General features: G+C 45.6%; 1 protein-coding gene across 1 annotated transcript in view; it reads left to right on the top strand.

The window, feature by feature from the left end:
• SEL1L3 (SEL1L family member 3) overlaps positions 1-20,826 on the top strand; it is a 116,484-nt gene that overhangs the window by 50,235 nt on the left and 45,423 nt on the right. Inside the window, exons 10-11 of the mRNA XM_036419145.2 lie at positions 9,249-9,460; positions 10,908-11,087. Of these exons, the coding sequence (XP_036275038.1) occupies positions 9,249-9,460; positions 10,908-11,087 (392 nt within the window). The remainder of the gene's footprint in view (positions 1-9,248; positions 9,461-10,907; positions 11,088-20,826) is intronic.

Below are 20,826 nucleotides of genomic sequence, written 5' to 3' on the forward strand. Positions count from 1 at the left end.
CTCTGCCCTAAGTGACAGCCATTTGATCCCATATATGCCTCTATCACTCGCTCAGTTGCGCACTTTTTGAGAGCAGTGCAAGCAGTGTTAGTATCCCACTTACACTTATTTATTCTTTTTACATACATTAGTCTTTTAATTAAAAAAAATAAAATAAAAGCGCCACTCATATTTCAAACCACTTTTAAAGTCACTCGGTTTTTTTAAAGTGTGTATATATATATATATATATATTTTATTTTTTTTAATTTTTTTTTAACAGAAAGGAAAGGAGAAGGATAGAAAGCCAGAAACATCAAAGAGAGAGAAATACCAATCAGCTGCCTCCTACACACCTCCTACCAGGGTTGTGCTGGCAACCAAGGTACATGCCCTTGACCCGAATCAAACCTGGGACCCTTGAGTCCACAGGTCGACGCTCTGTCCACTGAGCCAAACTGGCCAGGGCAAGTCACTCTTTTATTTTTCATTTAAGACTGATTGGTAATTTATTTTTTTAAATAAATCTTTATTGTTCAGATTATTACAGTTGTTCCTCTCCTCTCCTCCTTCCCCCCCCCCCCCATAGCTCTCCTTTACCCAATTTCCACTCCACCCTCTGCCCTTGCCCCCCACTGTCCTCATCCATAGGTGAACAATTTTTGTCCAGTCTCTTCCCACACCTCCCACACCCCTTTTCCCCTGAGGTTTGTCAGTCTACTCCCTTTCTATGTCCCTGATTCTATTATATTCACCAGTTTATTCTGTTCATCAGATTTTTTATTGACTTGATTTTTAGATTCACTTGTTGATAGATATGTATTTGTTGTTCATAATTTTTATCTTTACCTTTTTCTTCTTCTTCCTCTTCTTAAAGAATACCTTTCAGCATTTCATATAATACTGGTTTGGCGGTGATGAACTCCTTTAGCTTGTTCTTATCTGTGAAGCTCTTTATCTGCCCTTCAATTCTGAATGATAATTTTGCTGGATACAGTAATCTTGGTTGTTGGTTTTTGCTATTCATCACTTTGAATATTTCTTGCCACTCCCATCTGGCCTGCACAATTTCTGTTGAGAAATCAGCTGACAATCATATGGGTACTCCCTTTTAGGTAACTAACTGTTTTTCTCTTGCTGCTTTTAATATTCTCTCTTTGTCTTTTGCTCTTTGCATTTTAATTATGATATGTTTGGTGTGGTCCTCTTTGGATTGCTTTTGTTTGGGGTTCTCTGTGCTTCCTGGAGTCTATTTCTTTCACCAGGTAGGGGAGGTTTTATGTCATCATTTCTTCAAATAGGTTTTCAGTATCTTGCTCTCTCTCTTCTTCTGGCACCTCCATAATTCAGATGTTGGTATGCTTGAAGCTGTCCCAGAGGCTCCTTACACTATCTTCAACTTTTTTGGATTCTTTTTTCTTTTTTCTTTTCTGGTTGGGCGTTTTTTGCTTCTTTGTATTTCAAATCTTTGACTTGATTCTTGTGATCCTCTAGTCTGCTGTTGGATCTCTATATAATATTTTTTATTTCAGTCAGTGTATGCTTAATATTTATTTGATCCTATTTTATATCCTCAAGGGTCTTGCTAAATTTATCAGCCTTTTCTAGAAAATTCTTGAAAAACCTTATAACTGTGGTTTTGAACTCTATCTCCAGTCGTTTGCTTTTCTCTTTTTCTTTCATTTGTAACCTGTTTCTTTGTCTCCGCATTTTGGCTGCTTCTCTGTGTTGATAAAGTGGCTTTGTGTGTTAGGTGTCCTATAGGGCCTAGAGGCTCAGCCTCCCCAATTACCTGAGGTTGACACTCTGGGTGTACCCCTTTGTGGACTATGTGCAGTTTTGTTGTAGTCAAGCCTTGATTGTTGATGGTATCACTGGGAGGAATTGACCTCCAGGCCAATTGGCTGTGAGGATCAGCTGTGTCTATGATGGGAGAACTGTGCTGGAGACACCCTTATGACTTGCTTCAGTGGGGCTTTGGTGTTCACTGAGTCTGCGCACTGAGTGTGTTCCTTATGGATCTGAGGAGTTGTAATCTGGATGGTCCTACTCTGACCACTGGGTACATTGGCTCTTGGATCTCCAAGGAGTTGCTAATTTAGCCTCTGCCTGAGGCCACCCAGCAGGAGCTGTGGAGAGATCTGCAGATTCATCTTCTTTGTTTGGGGTTTGGAAGTGCCCAGATGAAGCCCAGCTATGAAGCAATTCAAGCTGCAGTGGGGCCTTGGGCCTTCTTTTGGATGTTCTGGGTCTCTCTGACTCAGCTGCAGTTTGTTAGGTAATTTTAGATTTCAAAGGGCCAAGCCATTGATATGCAAAAAGTTCTTCACACAGCTTGGGCAAAGCAGGGTCTCAGGGCAAAGCAAACAGCAATGGCTGACCATCGGCCCTGCCCTAAAAGGCCCCCAGGTCTCATTGTCCCGTGGTAATCACTGCAAGCACCTCTGAGAGAAAGCCACCCTCAAGTTCCACCCGATGCCAGACAATCCATTTTCTCCCCATATGAGTCTGAGTCCCCAGAATCTCTCCCAGAACTGGAGTTCAGAGCAGTTGGGAGCTTGTGTCTCCTCCAGCTTGAAAAAGACAACAGTGCACTCAGTTGCCAGCCCTTTCTGCATGTGCTCCTCCCTACCTCTGCACTTCTGAAGCTCCTGTGAGTCTCAGTGTACTTTTCTCTTCCCTTCTAGTTGTAAAATTTCCATTCAGCCAGCCTTCCTGTGGTTCTGGATGATGTCCGTTTTGTCTTTTAGTCATAGTTTTGAAGTGGTTGTGCAAGGCAGCAATTTCAGGTGTTTACCTATTCCTCCATCTTCGTTTCTCCTCCCCACTTACACTCTACTTCTCCACAGTACTGCACAGTGCTGGGCATACGTTAGCTGCGTAGTTGCCATTATTGCATATGACCTCACCCAGCGTGTTTCTGCACCATTCCCCTCCAAAAACATACCTCACCCACCCACACATCTCAGCTCACCTGGCCTTCAAACAGCCTTCAAGTCCCACCTCAGGTACTGCCTCCTCACGTCGTCTTTCCTTTCCTTTGGTAGATGGCTCCATCTCGCAGGCTGTCCCTGCCAATGTGTAGGTTTCCCCTTCACAGTCTCTGTCTTACTGCATTACAGTGGATTTGCTCGTCCGATTTCACAGTGGAGTGTATGTGACAGGAGCAGGAGTAGGATTTCTCTGAAGACCCTCGGGAAGTATTTGATGAGTAACTGAATGCACTCTAAGTGAATAGGTGATCCCATTGGCAGGGCTAAAACAGTCTTTGTTGGGTCCGTGAGTCACTCAAGGAGCGAGGAGGTAGACTTCCGGGAGACACAGGTTCAAGGTCTGCCCTCTCCAAGCTGTGACAATACTCCAGCCAGAGAGTTCTGTGGCTTTATTTGCTTTCTCTCTGTGTTTTTCCCATTTCTCGCGCACTCTTTAGCCTGTGACCTCTCAGGAGCTGCTGTCCTGGCTCCGAAATCACCTCTACAAACGTAGCTCTGTTTCCAGGTCTCCCAGGACACTGCTCCCCAACTCTCCCCGGCAACGAGAGACCAGAATCCCTCCTAGTCTATGCATGTCCATTACAAAAGGCAATGCAAGAGCCCTTTTGTAATGGGCATGCATAAACTAGGCCAAGTCTGAGAATGGGCCCTCACATTTCTTGCTTTTCACATCTCTGCAGTCCAGTTGCTGAGGTATACGGGTGCCCAGATCTAAAACAACACCTAGGTCCAGAGCATCCACGTGTTGGGTACCTCTGAATACTATGCTGGGTCCTGGGGCAACCGTGATGAACAGCATCGACCAGCCCCACACGGATCTCTGCCAAGTGCTAGGGAATGTGGGGGCGGGAGGCTTCATGCTGACAGCTGATGCGCTGCTAACCTGGTGTAAAATGCAGCTGTCCCCTCTGGTGGTTCCCACTCTGAAGTATCTGAGGATGAATGCCTCGCCTCCCAGAGTTGGCATGCCTTTGAATTAAAGGTGGCAGCGCTGCTCCGGGCCCCAGCTATATGCAGTGCATTTAGATGTGGCAGAAATACTCATCCTGCCTGCAGGCATGCCCGGCCGCTGTCCTGCATCCCGATGTCCTTGCTTGGCTCGGGACTTATCCTGGGCTGCTCTGTCCCGAAGCTCAGCACTGTCCAGCTGCTGGCTGGCATCCAACACTAGGCACCCCCCTCCCCTCCCATGCTCAGGTCTTCAGGGGAACATGCTGATTGGCCAGCTTCTGCGTGGTTTCCTGGGGAACCTCCAGTTCTCCAGGGAAATGGCTCCTGGCAGAGCATGGAAATTGCCCTATTAGCATTCGGGCTTTTTCTGATGCTAGGATGGTAGTATTTCAGTGTGCACGCTTTTTCACTATTTAGGAGGTGTGCTGGCTATTTCTTTTGCTCTCCTTCACTTTTCCTTGTTGAAATGGAATGCTTTGAACCCCAAACCCCTTTGCATGGGGCTCTGGCATCCAGGAGACAGACTGGGCTGGGATGACAATGACAGGGGAGCTGGAGGCCAGAGCGAGCTGGTGGTGGAAGAAGTGAGAAAGGGCACAGAGACTCCAGTGTAGGTGGGATCTGAAGAAAGGGAAGGATGAGTGAGGGATGCAGGTGAGCTGATTGGCCCCTCCAGACATCTGCCCGAGGACAGAACTGCTTGGTCCCTTGCTCCCTTTTATCCTGCCCTATGCACCTCCGAGCCTGTGGCTCCGGGAAATCTGAGCTCTGCCAGCAAATGGTTCTCGGGAGAAGGCCAAGTCTGAGGATGGGCTCTGCCCCCAGGGCGGACACCATCTGTGCTTCCCTGCAGGGCCCGGCCTGTCCCCCCCCCCCCCCGCCCCCCCAGGCTTTGCAAAGCTGAGCTGAGTGCAGGGGAAGAGGTGCCTCCACACAATATGCCGAGGTTGCCGGCTGCCCTGGCTTCACTCTAATTTGCCATTAACTCTTCTCGCTGTGGCCCACAATCGCAGCGCTTATTTGGAGACTGAAACGCAGAGCATGGAAATCATGTGACTTAGTAACTCCAGGAGAGCCGAAACCGGTTTGGTTCAGTGGATAGAGCATCAGCCTGAGGACTGAAGGGTCCCATGTTCAATTTCGGTCGAGGGCACGTACCTTGGTTGCGGGCACATCCCCAGGAGGGGGTGTGCAAGAGGCTGCTGATCGGTGATTATCTCTTATCCATGTTTCTAACTCTATTCCTCTCTGTAAAAAAAAAAAAAAAATCAATAAAATATATTTTTTAAAAATAATAATAACTCCAGGAGACTATGTCCTTTAAGGGCTATTTCATTGTTGTTCATTGCGGAGCCATCATCTTTATTTTTTTTATTTAAGAAAGCACACATTATAATTTTTTTTTTTTTAACTCACAGAAGTATAAAGAAAGGGCCCTATTTTTTCTGCCCAGATAATCCCTGATGGCAGTATGGAAAGCTGGGAGGGAAGGGACAGAGGGAGGGAGAGACATTCCATGTCCCAAACCAGAAAATGAGCACAATACAGTCAAGAACAAATAGTTTCCTTTTGAGATTGAATCAGCTGCCCCCTTAGGTCTCAGGAACCCAGTGGGACTCACCTGGCCAGAATGCAAATGAGGAACACCTGGGTTTTTAGACCAGTAAACTTGGCAAAGATCTTCCTTTTCTGGTTAAATGACATTTTCTCCCTTCACTCCCCGCCCCCCCCCCCCCCCCCCGCCCCCTCCCCCTGCTTTCTAACTTCTACTTTGGATGCATTACACCTTTTGGAAGCTTGGAACGAAAAATGACTTTCCTATTGATGTCCCCATGCGTCTCCCAAGAAAATGAGTCTGCTTTTCGCCTTCTGAATTCGCAATCCCTCTTGCCAGTGGCTACCTTCTCATTTTCTGCTTTTTGCCTCTTTTAACGATCACGGCACACCGGGTGGTGACCTTATGACGTTGCTATAAAAGAGAAAAAGGAGGGAAAGAAACAGCGCTGTGCTTTCTGGGAAAACAGTCAGGATTAATTAACTGGTGATGTCGGTTGTGTCCTCAGCTTCTGATGCAGGAGGAAGAAAATGGGGAAGTGTCTCTTTTTGCCTGTTTTGTTTGTTTTCCACTATGCCATTAATCTCCATAAACAAGGCATGTTTCTTCAGTTACAGATCAACTAGGAAAAATGCATATGCGAAACCAGATGGATGAAATTAACAGTTTCATTAAACTGGTTTTCCAATTGCCAGTTCTACCATTACCACCAGTGCCACCACGGCTTGGGTTTTGTGCTACAGTGGGAATTTGAACTTTAAAAAACGTGCAAAAAGGAGTTTTACTCTAGACTTGTTTTTTTTTTTTTTTGTTATTACGTTCACTAGTGCAGAAAATTGTTTAGATGCTTTTGCAGAGGAAATACTGATTGGTATATTGGGGCGGGGGGTAATTTTAATATGTGAAAGAGCTAACAAAGCTGTCTTCACCTGCCCAGGTTTCCGTGTGCAGAGTGTTTTTGAACCATGTCTTAGAGCTTCTGAATTATTTCCCTTTTGCTCCTCATTCTCCAGCAACCTCAGCTCCCTGCACACTCTGCTAATGATTTCTGGGGTTCCGTGCCAGGGGTCGGCGGGGCGAGTGTTTCATTTGGAGCTTCATTTGGTTTGGAGTCTCTTCTCTCCTCGGAGTCTCTTCTCTCCCATGGGCACTCGGGCAGAACTCATTATCTAAGTTGGGGGTTTGGCAGAACAGGTGAGGCAGGGATGAGTTGTTAACAAAATGCTAATGTTGCCCTGCTCTGGATGTGGACAGAAGGGCATCAGAAACAGTACATATTTCAAAGTAAACAAAATGCCGGGCCGGAGTGGCTGGCTCAGTTGGTTGAGCATCATTGTCCTATGCACCGAAAGGTCGCTGGTTCAATTCTTGGTCAGAGTACATACCTGAGTTGCAGGTTTGATCCCCAGTCAGGGAGCATCCAGAAGGTAACTGATTGATGTTTCTCTCAGATTGGTGTTCTCTCTCTCTCTCTTTCTCTCTCTGTCTCTTTCTCATTCCCCCACCCCTTTCTCTCTCTTATTTTCTCTTTCTCTCTCCCTCTCTCTCTTCCTTCCTCCCTTTTCCTCTCTAAGTATTCCTCAGAAAGGAATAGGAGGAAGTTTAAAAGTAAACATAAGTACAAGCAGAAGTGGGGTTCATTTCGCGGCTCCATCGGAGTGCTGCAGGCACTGCATCCAGGGAAGGTTCGCATCCTGCCTGTCTGGGCAGCAGGATGGAATCCTTCTCTCAGCTTGGCAAAGGGAACATCCAGAATGTGATCCCAGACTCCTGGTGGAAAAGGGTGTTGTTATTCAGATATAGCCCCACAGATGAGCAGAGGGAACTATTCAAGGATAGTTCCCTGCCATCTTGTTGGTTATAGCAAAACCAAGGGAAGCAACCCAGGAGTCTAAAAATAGAAAACTGGTAGGACAACAGCGCTTCTTTAGAATGCAAACCTAAAGCTTTAGAATGAATGAACCTCCAGCCATTGGCAGATACTCAAGAGATAGGGTTAATTTTTTTTAAAAAAATGTTTTATTGATTTCTGAGAGAGAGATAGGGTTAATTTAAAAAAAAAATGTTTTATTGATTTTTGAGACAGAGAGAGAAAGAGGAGAGAGAGATTGGTTTCTTCTCCTATGCATCCCAACTGGAGATCAAACCTAAAACCTGAGTATATGTCTTTCCTGGGAATTGAACTAGCAACCTTTTGGATCATGAGATGTCAACCAACGGAGCCAGACCACCAGGATTGAAATATGGTTAATTTCTAAAAGCTGAGGGTCAGAATCTATAGGAACTTTTTGGAAGAAATATGTGTATGCATATATGCAAAGAGATGTGTATATGAATTATTGTCAGTGCAAAGGAAAAGTCTGGAAGCATGCATACCAAGATTTTAACAGTGTTTCCCCTCACTATTAAAGAAGGCTTGGGAGAATATTTGTTTAAATGATGAGAATCATTTTGCTACCCTTGACACAAAAACATATTGAATTAGTTGATTGTTTTTTTTTAATTCTTATTTTATAATGATTATTCTTATTAAAATATCCTAAAGCTGCAGCATTTTCTCAAAATCTTCATTAGAATCATATATGCTGCCTGTTTACAGCCCATTTTTAATTAGTGAAGAAAACTTTAATGGAGTTTATTGTAATTTTGAAGCAAAATCCCTGAAACATTGACTACTTCTAATGATAAAAAGGGCCCTGTTTTTAAATCTCCTGAGAATAAGTAGGTTTTAATTGGGGAGGCGGGGAAAGAAGGATAGAGACAGAGAGAACTTCTGTTTTTATATTATACAAATCACTGTTTGATTTTTTTTTTTCTTTACAAAAAGCCGCTATTTCTTTAGGGATTAAAAAATACAGAAAGAGGAGCAAATTCCATTTGTTCAGTGATGTGATTTTCTTTCTCAGCACCTACCACGGGATGGAAAGAGTAATGGCTCAGACCCTGTGAGGGCTGGAGCAGAAGTGCCAGGAGCCAGGACATGTGACTTCTTTGCTCTGGGCGCAGGTGGCGGGTGGCCTTCCCCACAGCTTAGCCGGAAAGACACATGCCACCTCTCAGGTGGCTCCAAGCTGGCCTCAGCCACTCTCCAGCTACCATAACCTTAGACAGGTTCATTAGACCTCTCCAGACTCCAGCCCCTTCTTCTGAAAAAAAATAAATAAATAAAATGAGGATGCTAATTATAGTACCACCTCATAAAATGGTTGGGATGACGTGACATACTGCTAATTTGGCATTTTGTAAGCCTTCAAGAAACGTTGGCTAGTTATTGTGTTTAGAAACCCACGAGAAAATTTGGAGACAAAAACATAGGAGAGCATCTCAAAGCAAGTTTCTGTGGCTCAACATTTTAGGGCAGCACCCAGGAACTAATCCTGAAATAAAATACGTTCTTCTTCAGAGAGTCTTAAAGGGGAAAAAAAAAAAAAAAAAGTCCTGGAAGTTTCGGTGATCCTGATTGGGTGATGACTTATACTGGTTGAGTAAATTACTCCCAAGGCGCTGTCTCAGCGATATGAGGCACATCCTTTTCCCCAGGATCTAGGCTGTCATTTGGTGCCAAAGGAAAAGCTATTTACAGAATGACACTGTGGCATCCCCAATGGGTTTGATTTATCTCCCCACAAGGTGGTATATTTTAAGGCTCTGCAGAACCAACCATATAAATACCTTAGGGAGGGGGTTAATTGGCTTTTCCCTCTTCTTTCAAAAGCCACGTTGATCCCCCGGTTACTAATTGCGTGGGCTGTGAATTGTGTGACTTACAGTGCCGACGCACCAACGTGAGTCCGTGCTGGAGATCGGCGGGATGATGTTTGAGAAGGCTGCAAAGAGACTCTCCAGTGTTGATGGTCTTCACCACATTAGTTCCGTGGTCCCCCTCCTGATGGATGCCAGCTGCTGCGGGTATCATAAAGCATCCTACTACCTCGCGGTCTTTTATGAAACTGGATTAAACGTACCTCGGGATCGGCTGCAGGTAGAGTATTTCATGGGCTCCCGGGGTATCCATCACCCACGTTATATTTGCAGCGTAATGCTCTCATGCCCCCGGTGGACCTGGACAGGTGCATGCTCCAGGTCTCCTTTCAAATCTTTACATCAAGACCAACATCCTAGCCTGGCCAGTGTGGCTCAGTGATTGAGTATCAGCCTATGAACCAGTAGGTCACAGTTTGATTCCCTGTCAGGGCACGTGCCTGGGTTGCAGGCTTGATCCCCAGTGGGGTGCAGGTAGGAGACAGCCAATCAATGATTCTCTCTCATCATTGATATCTCTACCTCTATGTCTCTCTCTCTCTCTCTCTCTCTCTCTCTCTCTCTCTCTCTCTCCCTTTTTCTCTGAAATTCATAGAAATATAGGTGGGTTTTTTTTTAAAGAAAATATCAATATCCTAGGGCTAGGCTCAATACAGGCTCTGGCTTTCAGTGTCCCTTCCTAGGCTCTGGGATGTGACTGGTCCATGCTAAGGAACAGTTTGGGCAGGGCTTACCAGAATCTCGGCCCTTCATGAACAGGCACTTCTTACCCAATTCTTGTAACTGCTCTGGCTGTGGGACCATTACCCCATGACTTCTTAGCTAAGGGGAGTCATGTGGACCTAGAAACCAAGTATTGACACATCCAGCCTTCAAAATAGAATCTATCCCAGCCGGTTTCATTTTTGGTTCTGGATCCAGATGTGTCATGTCCCTTGCGTAACATTTGGAATCATGTTTGTGTTAAGTGCTACTGAACGGTCCCCGGTCACCTTTTTTCTGGATTTGTTCATCATGGGTTTGGAGAGTCCTACTGCTTAGACAGGCCCAGGTGGTTCCGTTTTCTGTTTTGTTTTTCGGTGATGCCTTTGTGCCTGTCTCTGGCTTGTAGAAGCTCGTGAGGGATGGCATGCTTTCCTGAGTCCCTGAGGCAATTCCCACAAAGGTGGAATAGTCTAGAAGATTCTAGCCCTGTCTCTGTCACAAAGTGGCTGGCTGGTTGGCCAGAGACAAATGACTTCACCTCTCTGGGCCTCTATTTCCTCAACTATGAAATGAGGCTGTTCCATCAGTTGACCTCAAAAGACCCTTCCTAACACTGACATTCTGAAAGCATGAGGTTGGGACATGGCCCACGCTTCAGATCACCTGGCCATAGAAGGTATAGCTGAAGCAGACCAGGGACCCTTAAAACAATGGGCAGATACACAGAGATACTGTGGAGAAGGTAGGGAAGGCCCCGGTTTTCACTGAAGAAGGGCAAAAATCAAGGAATTTTAAGCTATTAGACATGTAGAAGGCGAGATATCCGGGAATCTGTAAACATGAATCTGTGGCTGTTAAGGCCTGTTAACATGCTTTGGAATGACTAGGATCCTATAAGGACGGGCCCCACGACCTTTCAGTGGTTGGATTTTAAGACCCTTATCTCCATTTCTTCCTAACAGGGCATGTTGTATAGCTTGGTCGGAGGCCAGGGCAGTGAGAGGCTGTCTTCAATGAATCTTGGGTACAAACACTTCCAGGGGATTGACGACTACCCCCTGGACTGGGAGCTATCCTACGCTTACTACAGCAACATCGCCACAAAGACTCCCTTGGACCAGCACACGCTGCAAGGAGATCAGGTACGAAAGACAAGTGGGAGGAAGTGGTCGTGGCCCTGCCCTCCAGGGCTTCCTGACTTTTCATAAGGTGCCTGCCCCTGTGGCTGTCTACCTCCGCTGGCCTCCTGATGGTGAGCGTCACTGCATGGAGAGCAAAGCTTTCTTGCATTCTCCACTTCCTGTTTCCTGTCTGTGCTCTCAGGCTGAATGTGGGAACCATTCTCCATGTGTCCATGAAAAGCTTTTCGTGAATGGGAAGACTAATACACAAAGGGTAGATCTGGCCCTGAACGCATTTTGATTTTGCAAGAAAATGTGTACCACAAATATAGGTGTCTTGACTTGGTTCCAAGACCATGTGACATGGTAGGCCCAAAGATGTTAAGGGACATTGCGTCAAATGGAAGGGGGGAGAGATAGTAAACCAAGGGCTCCTATCAGTATGTAATGAGCAAGAAGGGTCTCTGACATAAGGAAGCAAGCTCCGTCCCTAGCTTTGCTCCCATGTCTGGCTGCCTTAAGAAGCGTCTATTCCCATTGCTGGCCCAGTGCTCCCATGTGACTGAGCCTATGACGCTCGCACAAACTCCAGCCCCTAACTTTGCAGGCTCCCAAATCTCTTTGACTCTTTGGGCAAAGCTATCAATGGCTCATATCAACTCACAGAGTGTAGTGCGTTATGTTAGACCAACCGATGGCTGTTTCCAGACTTGAATGGGTGGCAGCAAATAAAAAGGTATGAGGAAAGGAGACAGTGTGAGAAAAAAAAGGGAGGATGTCTCCAGATGACAGAGATTTGTATCCAGTGGGGTACACCCTGATGCAGTTAGCTTCTTGGAATGTGTTTTATATACACTGAGTGGCCAGATTATTATGATCTCTGAACGCAAAATAATCTGACCACTCAGAGAGAGAGAGAGAGCGAGAGAGAGAGTGTGTGTGTGTGTGTGTGTGTGTGTGTGTGTGTGTGGTGTGTGTGTATGAGGCCCAGTGCCTCATGAATTCATGCAAGGGTGGGATCCAGCCAGCCTGGCCAGGGGGAGGGGATATGAGCTGTTGGCTGGCTGGCCTGTCTGCCAGTCAAACTCCTGGTCAAGGGGACATTTTGCATATTAGCCTTTTATTATATAAGATATACACTGAGTGGTCAGTTTATTATGCGTTCAGAGATTACAGTGTGTGTGTGTGTGTGTGTGTGTGTGTGTGTGTGTGTATATATATATATATATATATATATATATATATATATATATATACATTCTTTCTCCAGAAAGGATTTAAGATGTTTTATTTGTCTAGCACTGGAGATGGTCAAGAGGAAGCACAAGAAGTCTGTACCAGGAGTCAGCAATGTTTCTCTGTAAAGGGACAGTTAGTAAATATTTTAGGTTTTGCCTATATAGTGTTTGTTGCAACTACTCAACTCTGCCGAAGACAATATATAAATGACAAGGGGCCTGGGTTTGTGCAGCCGCAGATAGTACATAAGCTTCGTTGCTGGGTTTGGCCTTGATCTAGGCCTGTGGTCGGCAAACTGCGGCTCTTTGGCCCCTTGAGTGTGGCTCTTCCACAAAATACCACGGCTTGGGCGAGTCTGTTTTGAAGAAGTGGTGTTAGAAGTTTAAGTTTAAAAAATCTGGCTCTCCAAAGAAATTTCAATCGTTGTACTGTTGATATTTGGCTCTGTTGACTAATGAGTTTGCCGACCACTGCCCCAAGCCATAAGCTCCTGATTTTCCCTGCTTATACTCTGTGAGCCAAGGGGAGGGGCCTGGCTAGGGCAGGGTCGTGGAGTCAGGCTGCGCAGCTAATTGGGAACCAGACCCCTCACTGTGCCCTCAGAAACCCACAGTGCAGAAACCGTGTGCTTTGATGATGGGGAATGGATGGTTTCCGGAAAAGAAATCCACAGTGACCGCTGTGCAGTTATGAAATAAATGACTCGGAGATACATGCCGTCGGTGCACATTAAACATGAGTCAGGCTATAAAACACCAAAGGGCTGTCGGTGTAGACATCCAATTCCTTTAGAAAGTGACTGCTTTGCAATGAACTTACACATTCTTATCATCATCATATGTATTCTCTCAGTGCTTATGGGCCAACGGCAAAATTTGATCGCCATTTGACAGGAATTAATTTAATTGATAAAGTTTTGCCTTTAATTCTACTGAAAAAACATTTCATACAAAATCAAGCCACAGAATAATACTGGCCATTGTTCTACTAAGCCTGGATATGTTTAATGATGCCCTATATGTATAATATAACTTTTAAGAATCCTAATTCAGCATAAATTAGCAACGGGAAATGGTATGTTCCTAACAAGATCCTCTCCTTTTGAAGATTTGACACATGAAACGTTATGATTATGAAAGAAAATGTTTAATTGGTCAGAACCAGCGAAGATGAATAGAAATGATCCATCTTGCAGCTGAAAAGTCGTCTGATTAAGAATGCTAAATACGAATTACACAGTTAGAAGAGTTGCATCATAGCTCATTTTCTTAAGAATGTGTAATTAATGGCTGCTTGAGAATCTAAGCAGGTGTCATACATTGATGTAAATGTCCTTTTGTGGAGAAATCTATTAGCTCGGTGGCAGCACGTAGCAGAGGAGGAGATCTAGGAGGCCAGACCTCTAATTAACCAGCCGAGGACCCGTCAGAAATTCTTCCCTTGATTCCTGTGTCATTATCTCTTTTATGTACCTCTCGGTTCCTATCACTTCATCTCCTTTATGAGGATCCTCACTTCACATCACTTCTTTATGGTTTCATGGGGCTCCGCTTCTGATTGCAGAGAAAGATGGTCTCGGGTTTTGTTTGTTTATGTGGCTGAATCACAGATGTGTTCCTCTCAGTCTCTCAGCACTATTTTTTCCGCCAGATTTGGTCCACAGCCTCCTCTCTCTATGCCTGCCAGCAGGAAGGGGGTCTTAGCTCATCCATACCCCGCTTTCAAGTCCTCCACATGCTGATGATGCTCAAACCTTCCTCTCCATCTGAGCTCTTTCTTACACCCCATAATTTCGATCTTCACCGCAAAGGCAGCCCAGAATCTTTTCCCCTGGTTTCCCACAAGCACCTTAACCGGTGGCACCATTTCCCATGCTAGCGACTGGAGTGTCGTCTTTGATCCCCCATCATCTGATCAATTACAGTCCACAACAGCTTTCATGCCATTCTGTCTCTTCTCATTTCTTTTTTTTTTTTTAAATAAATCTTTATTGTTCATATTATTACAAGAGTTCCTCATTTTTCCCCCCCACCAGGTTCCCACCCCACCCTCTGCCCTTTTCCCACCCCCATTGTCCTCATCCATAGGTGCACAGTTTATGTTCAGTCTCTTCCCACATCCCCCTCTCCCCTTTTCCCTGAGAATTGTCAATCCACTCCCCTTCCATACCTCTGATTCTATTATATTCAACAGTTAATATTGTTCATCAGGTTTTTTAATTCCCTTGACTTTTAGATTCACTTGTTGATAGTTACATATTTGTTGTTCATAATTTTTATCTTTATTTTCTTCCTCTTCCTAAAGAACCCCTTTTAGCAATTCATATAATTCTGGTTTGGCGGTGATGAACTCCTTTAGCTTTTTTTTTTATTAGTGAAGCTCTTTATCTGGCCTTCAATTCTGAGTGATAGCTTTGCTGGGTAGAGTATTTTTGGCTATAGGTTCTTGTTATTCATCACCCTGAATATTTCTTGCCATTCCCATCTGGCCTGCATGGTTTCTGTTGAGAAATCAGCTGACAATTGTACGGGTGCTTCTTTATAGGTAACTACCTGCTTTGCTTTTGCTGCTTTTAATATTCTCTCTTTGTCTTTTGCTCTTGGAATTTTAATTATAATGTGTCTTGGTGTGGTCCTCTTTGGATTCCTTTTGTTTGGGGTTCTGTATGCTTCCTGGACTTGTGAGTCTCTTTCTATCACCAGGTGGGGAAAGTTTTCTGTCACTATTTCCTTCAATATGTTTTCAGTATCTTGCTCTCTATCATTTTCTGGGACACCCATAATTCTGATGTTGGTTCGCTTGAAGTTGTCCCAGAGGTTTCTTACACTATCTTCAACTTTCTGGATTCTCTTATCTTCTTGCTTCTGCAGAGGAGTGTCCTCTGATTCTTTGTGTTCCAAATCTTTGACTTTATTCTTGCGATCTGTTTTTAGGATTCTGTATAATATTTTTTTTTATTTCAGACAATGTATTCTTTATTTCTAGTTGATCCTTTTTCATATCTTCATAGATCTTGTTTATTTTATCGGCCTTTTCTAGGAGATTCTTGAAAAACCTTATAAGCGTGGTTTTGAACTCTATATCCAGTTGCTTTTTGTCCTCCATTTCTTTTGTTTGTGATCTGTTTCCTTGTCTCGGCATTTTCTCTGCTTCCCTGAGTTGGTAGGGTGGGAGGATCAGCTGTATCTATGCCAGGAGACAGCCTTATTCGACTAGACTTGGAAAACTGCAAGAGCCTCTGTGCTCAGCTTGGATGGGGCTGAGTTTCAGGGTGGAGCCTACAGCCTTGGCTTCCGGTTAGCCCCACCCTATGAGGTTCCTGAGACTCAGTGTTCCTCAGTGTCCTTTGGTACTCGCTGCAAGCACCTCTGAGAAAAAGGTGCCCTAGAATTTCACCCGCTACCAGACAGTCTAGTCTCTCCCCCAACAAGCCCGCAACTGGGGTTCAGTGCAGTTGGAAGTGGGGTTAAGAGCAGTCCAGAGCTTATGTCTCCTTCCTGCTAGGGCAATCCAGCTGCTCAATCAATAGTCAGTCCTCTGCGCACAATGTGCGCGACTCTGGGGCTCTGCCTTTCGCCGCTCCCCTGAGCTTCTGCCTTACAGCCCAGATTCCCTCTGCATGAGCCTGGGGCCTGAGGGTCTTGCCCAGAACTGGGCTTCAGTGCTGTCGGAACTGGGGCTCAGCACAGTCTGGAGCTTTTTTCTCCTTCTCGCTAGGGCAATCTAGCAGCACAGTCAACAGTCAGTCCTCTATGCGCAATGTGCACGACTCCGGGGCTCTGCCTTTCGCCGCTCCCCTGAGCTTCCGCCTTACAGCCCAGATCCCCCAGGGTCTCACTCAGAACTGGGGTTCAGTGCTGTCAGAACTGGGGTTCAGCACAGTCTGGAGCTTTTATCTCCTTCCCGCTAGGGAATGCCAGCCAGGCACTCTGCCGCCCCTCCTCTCCGGCTCCGTCCTCTCCGCGCATGCAACATGTCTCTGTACCTTAGACTTTTACAGCTCCTCTGATTTTCCTTCTGCTTTTCTCTTTCCTTCTCGTTGTAGAATTTCCAGTCAATCAACTTTCCTGTAGTTCTGGATAATGTCCACTTTATATTTTAGTTGTATTTTTTGAAATTGTTGTGTGAGGCTGCAGTTAGGTGGTTACCTATGCCGCCATCTTGGTTTCTCTCCCAATGTTTTGTCTCTTCCCATTTCCATCCCTGCTGCCACAGTCTACAGCCTACATTTCCTACATTTGTCCTTCATCGTCTCTCCTCTGAGCCCCTGTGACAGCCTCCTGTATGGGCTGAATTATGTGCCCTCTCCCCACATTCATATGCTGAAGCCCTTGCCCCAGTACCTCAGACTGTGACTGTTCTTGGACATAGGACCTGTATAGGGGCAGTTGAGTCACAGTGGAGTCATTAGGTGGCCCTAATCCAGTAGGACCATATCCTTACAAGAAAAGGAGATGAGAATGCAGACAAAACAGAAAGAGGAATGACCCTGTGAGGACCCGGTGAGAAGGTGGCCTTCTGCACGCTAAGGAGAGAAGCCTCAGGAAATAAACCGAATCTGCTAACATCTCAGACTCCTGGTCTCCAGAACTGAGGAAATAAATGTGTGTGGTTTGAAGCATACAGGCTGGGGTATTTTGTCATGGCAGCCGTAGCAAACTAATATACCTCCCAACTGCCACTAGTCTTGTCCCTTCCCATGCTCATAAAGGCCAACTTGGGCTGTCGATAATGGAGGTTCAAAACCTGGCTACGCATCACAATTACCTGGTGGCTTAAAGAACACATCTACACAGACTACAACCCATAATCTTACAGAAGTGAGGTGGGCCCAGACGTATACATGCATTTACACTGAGTGGCCAGATTATTATGAGCACCCCATCAGTACTTTGTTGGGCTACCTTTTGCCTTTAATACTGCAGTGAGTCTTCTTGGCATTGACTCCATGAGATGTTGAAAGGTGATGTGAGGAATCTGACACCATGTCTGATGAATAGCACTGTCATGAATAGTTCTGTGAGGTTTGATGGTTGTGGAATCAGCTGCCTGATGGCTCTTTTAACTTTGTCCCATGAATGCTCAGTTGGATTTAGATCTGGTAATTGTGAGGGCCACCTAAGCAAGGTAAAGTCTCCCTCATGTTCTTGAAACCTCTCCTGCACAATCTGAGCACTGGGGCATGGCATATTGTCTCATTGGAAGAAGCCATCTCCATTGGGATATGCAATCAACATGATAGGATGAACTTGATCAGCAATGATACTTAAGAATGTTGTGTTATTCAGATGTTGTTCCACATGAATTAAAGGGCCCAAATCATGGCAGGGAAACATAACCCAAGTCATAACACTGCCCCCACCAGATTGAAGGGTTGTACTCATGCATGTGGGGTGCATGCTTTCATGCTGTTTCTGTGAAATTCTCACTCTGCCATCTGCATGACGCCACTGGAAGCGTGATTCTTCAGACCACATGACTTTTATCCAATGCTCAACTGTCTAATCCTTGTGTTCCTATGCAAATTGGAGACATTTTATCTTGGTAACTGCAGAGAGCAAAGGTGTTTTTTTGAACAGGCCTTCAGTTCCCATATCCCATACGATGCAGTGCACGGCTAATTTGCCTATAAACGTCAGGTGGTCATAATAATCTGGCCACTCAGTGTATATATATATGTGTATGTGTGGATGTGTAAAAGCTCCTCAGATGACCCTAATGTGCAGCCGGTGTTGAGAAGTACTGAGCCAGAGCACTAGGTCCAGCTCGTCACATAGGAGACACTCCTTGCCTGGTTTCTCTCTGCTGCCCCAGCCTCAGCTCTCAGCCATCCCTACCTGGTGTGCCCACCCAGGAGAAATTAAGTTTTTGTCCACACTTCCTGGCCTTGCTGGGTCTTCTCTGCTTGGGGTCCTTTCTCCATGCTCACCAGCCATTCCCCGCCTACTGACTCCTCTCCTTCTGGAACACAAGGCTCAAACTTCACCTCTTCCTCCTGACCTTCCCTTTGCTATGAGCCTTGGAATCAGGCACCTCCCTACCATGGCCCTTATGGTGAGTGTTGGGTACATGGTCATAGGCCTGGCTTCCCCAGTAGACTGTGCGTTCCGAGACAGGCACCTTGTCTACTCACATCACTGGCCCCAGAGCCCAGCCCTGTGTTTGACATACAGTTGGCGCTCATTGTTTACCGATCGGATGATGGGCAGGCTGGAGGGTGCACAGTGTCCAGTCCAGTGATGAACACAAAGGAACTGTAATTTATTGTTGACTCTGGTGCTTTGTGATGCGACCAGTGTTCATTGTGGACGGCCAGTACCCAGAGCAGTGGCTGTCAACTCTTTTTCTCTTACATTCGACACCGCTTAGTATGTGGCACCCCCTTTTGGGGAAATCTTGGGTACTTGCTTTCTGATCTCTCCATAGTTACTGACAATATCCCCTCATTCTTACTTTAAAATCCCAAAATGTTACATTTTAACAAAGAACACACACACACCTCCTATTGGGAGCCAGCCAACCATGATAGCGGATTATATATATATATATATATATATATATATATATATATATATATAATTGATTTTTTACAGAGAGGAAGAGAGAGGGATAGAGAGTTAGAAACATCGATAAGAGAGAAATATCGACCAGCTGCCTCTTGCACACACCCTACTGGGGAGGTGCCCACAACCAAGGTACATGCGCTTTACCAGCATCGAACCTGGGACCTTTAAGTCTGCAGGCTGACCCTCTATCTATTGAGCCAAACCGGTTTCGGCCATGATAGCTCATTTTAACACACACACACACACACACACACACAGAGAGAGAGAGAGAGAGAGAGAGAGAGAGAGAGAGAGAGAGGCAGGTGCACAATGGGGGCTCCTATAGGCCCCGGAGGAGGTTAGTGGAGGTCGCTGGTTTAAGTGGAGTCCTGAAATGGCTCTGCACTGAGTTCCCCGGGGTCCTGACTGCACCCTCACATTTCACACCCCCAGAGAACGCAGGTGATGGGAAGGGGCGCTGCTGAAGGCCTTCGTGCCCAGCTGCCAAGTTGGCGGGTTTTCCTTCCATCCTCTTTTCTCTGTCTCTTTCTCTCTCCCCTGTCCCCCACTGTTTCCCTCCCTCTCTTTTCTTCTCTTCCTTTTTCTTCCCTTCATTTCCTTCTCTCCCTTCTTTATATCCCGTCCCATTTTTTCCTTTCTCTCTCCCTCTTTCTTTTTTCCTTCCTCCCTCTCTCATTCCCTCCCTCCCTTCCTCCTTCCCTCTCTTCTTCCCTTCTCTTTCTTCCTTTGAACAAGTTAAGAAGGAAAAAAAGAAAAACAACTCAAAATCCAAATTCTCTAATCAGCCAAAAAACTTCTAGGTGAGAATTCCACTATTTGAGCTGTGCAAGGTCAGGAGGTTATAGGCTTGTCTCAGATGACTGTGTCCCCGGAGTTTAAGCTGAAGCACCCGCTCGTTAGCCAGACAGTTGGCAAAGAGTTAATAACACAAGAAAGTGGCTAGTGCCCAGGCAGGATTCCAGGCACTCTTACTGCTGGTGGAGGACTTTGCGAGGGAGCTGATCAGAGCCCTGTGGTCAGACTGGAGCCAACCCTGCTCCCAGGGCCAGCTCTACAATGTGACCTTGGCTTCACCTTCTGCACCTCGGTTTTTGCTTTGTGTATAAATTGAGGACAGTGTTATTTGGGTCACAGCCCTGTTGTGAGGACTAAATGGAAAAAACAACAACAAAAAACAGTTGTTAAACATCCAGCACACAGTTGGTTTCAATAAAAGCCCATGAGCTCTTATTCTCACTGTTGCCCTTTGCTTGGTGGCCTCCCAAGTCAGGCATTTGGCAGGAATTAACACCTGCTGGGTTCTGAGTCCATGCACTATCCCCAAGTCTCAGTGCCCCAGTGCCTGAGGGACCTCTGACTCCACATGGTGACAGTGGAGAAGGCAGCTAAAAGACTGCCTTCTCAGGAATGGGGTTGTAGGCGAGTTTGTGAATCTAAGTACTTTTTTATTTGTTATTGCCTTTTTGTTAATCGTCACCCAAGGATATTTTTTCATTGATTTTTACTGTAGAAAGAGTGGAAGGGATGGGGAGAGACAGAAGAGAGAAACATCAATGTGAATCAGACACATTGATTGGCTGCCTCCCACACATACTCTGGCCAGGGCCAGGAATGGAGCCTGCAACCTAGGTACGTGCCCTGGACCGGAATTGAACTTGGGACTCCTTAGTCCTTGGGCCCACACTCTCTTCACTGAGCCAGGGCATAAGTACTTTCTAAAACTAACCAACAGAGCCGAAACCAGTTTGGCACAGTGGTTAGAGCGTCAGCCTGTGGACTGAAGGGTCCCAGGTTCTATTCCAGTCAAGGGCATGTGCCTTGGTTGCGGGCACATCCCCAGTGGGGGTTGTGCAGGAGTCGGCTGATCGATGTTTCTCTCTCATCGATGTTTCTAGCTCTCTATCCGACTCCCTTCCTCTCTGTAAAAAATCAATAAAATATATTTAAAAATAAAT

The sequence above is a fragment of the Pipistrellus kuhlii genome, unplaced genomic scaffold (assembly GCF_014108245.1).
Source record: "Pipistrellus kuhlii isolate mPipKuh1 unplaced genomic scaffold, mPipKuh1.p scaffold_m20_p_1, whole genome shotgun sequence".
Classification (NCBI taxonomy): domain Eukaryota; kingdom Metazoa; phylum Chordata; class Mammalia; order Chiroptera; family Vespertilionidae; genus Pipistrellus; species Pipistrellus kuhlii.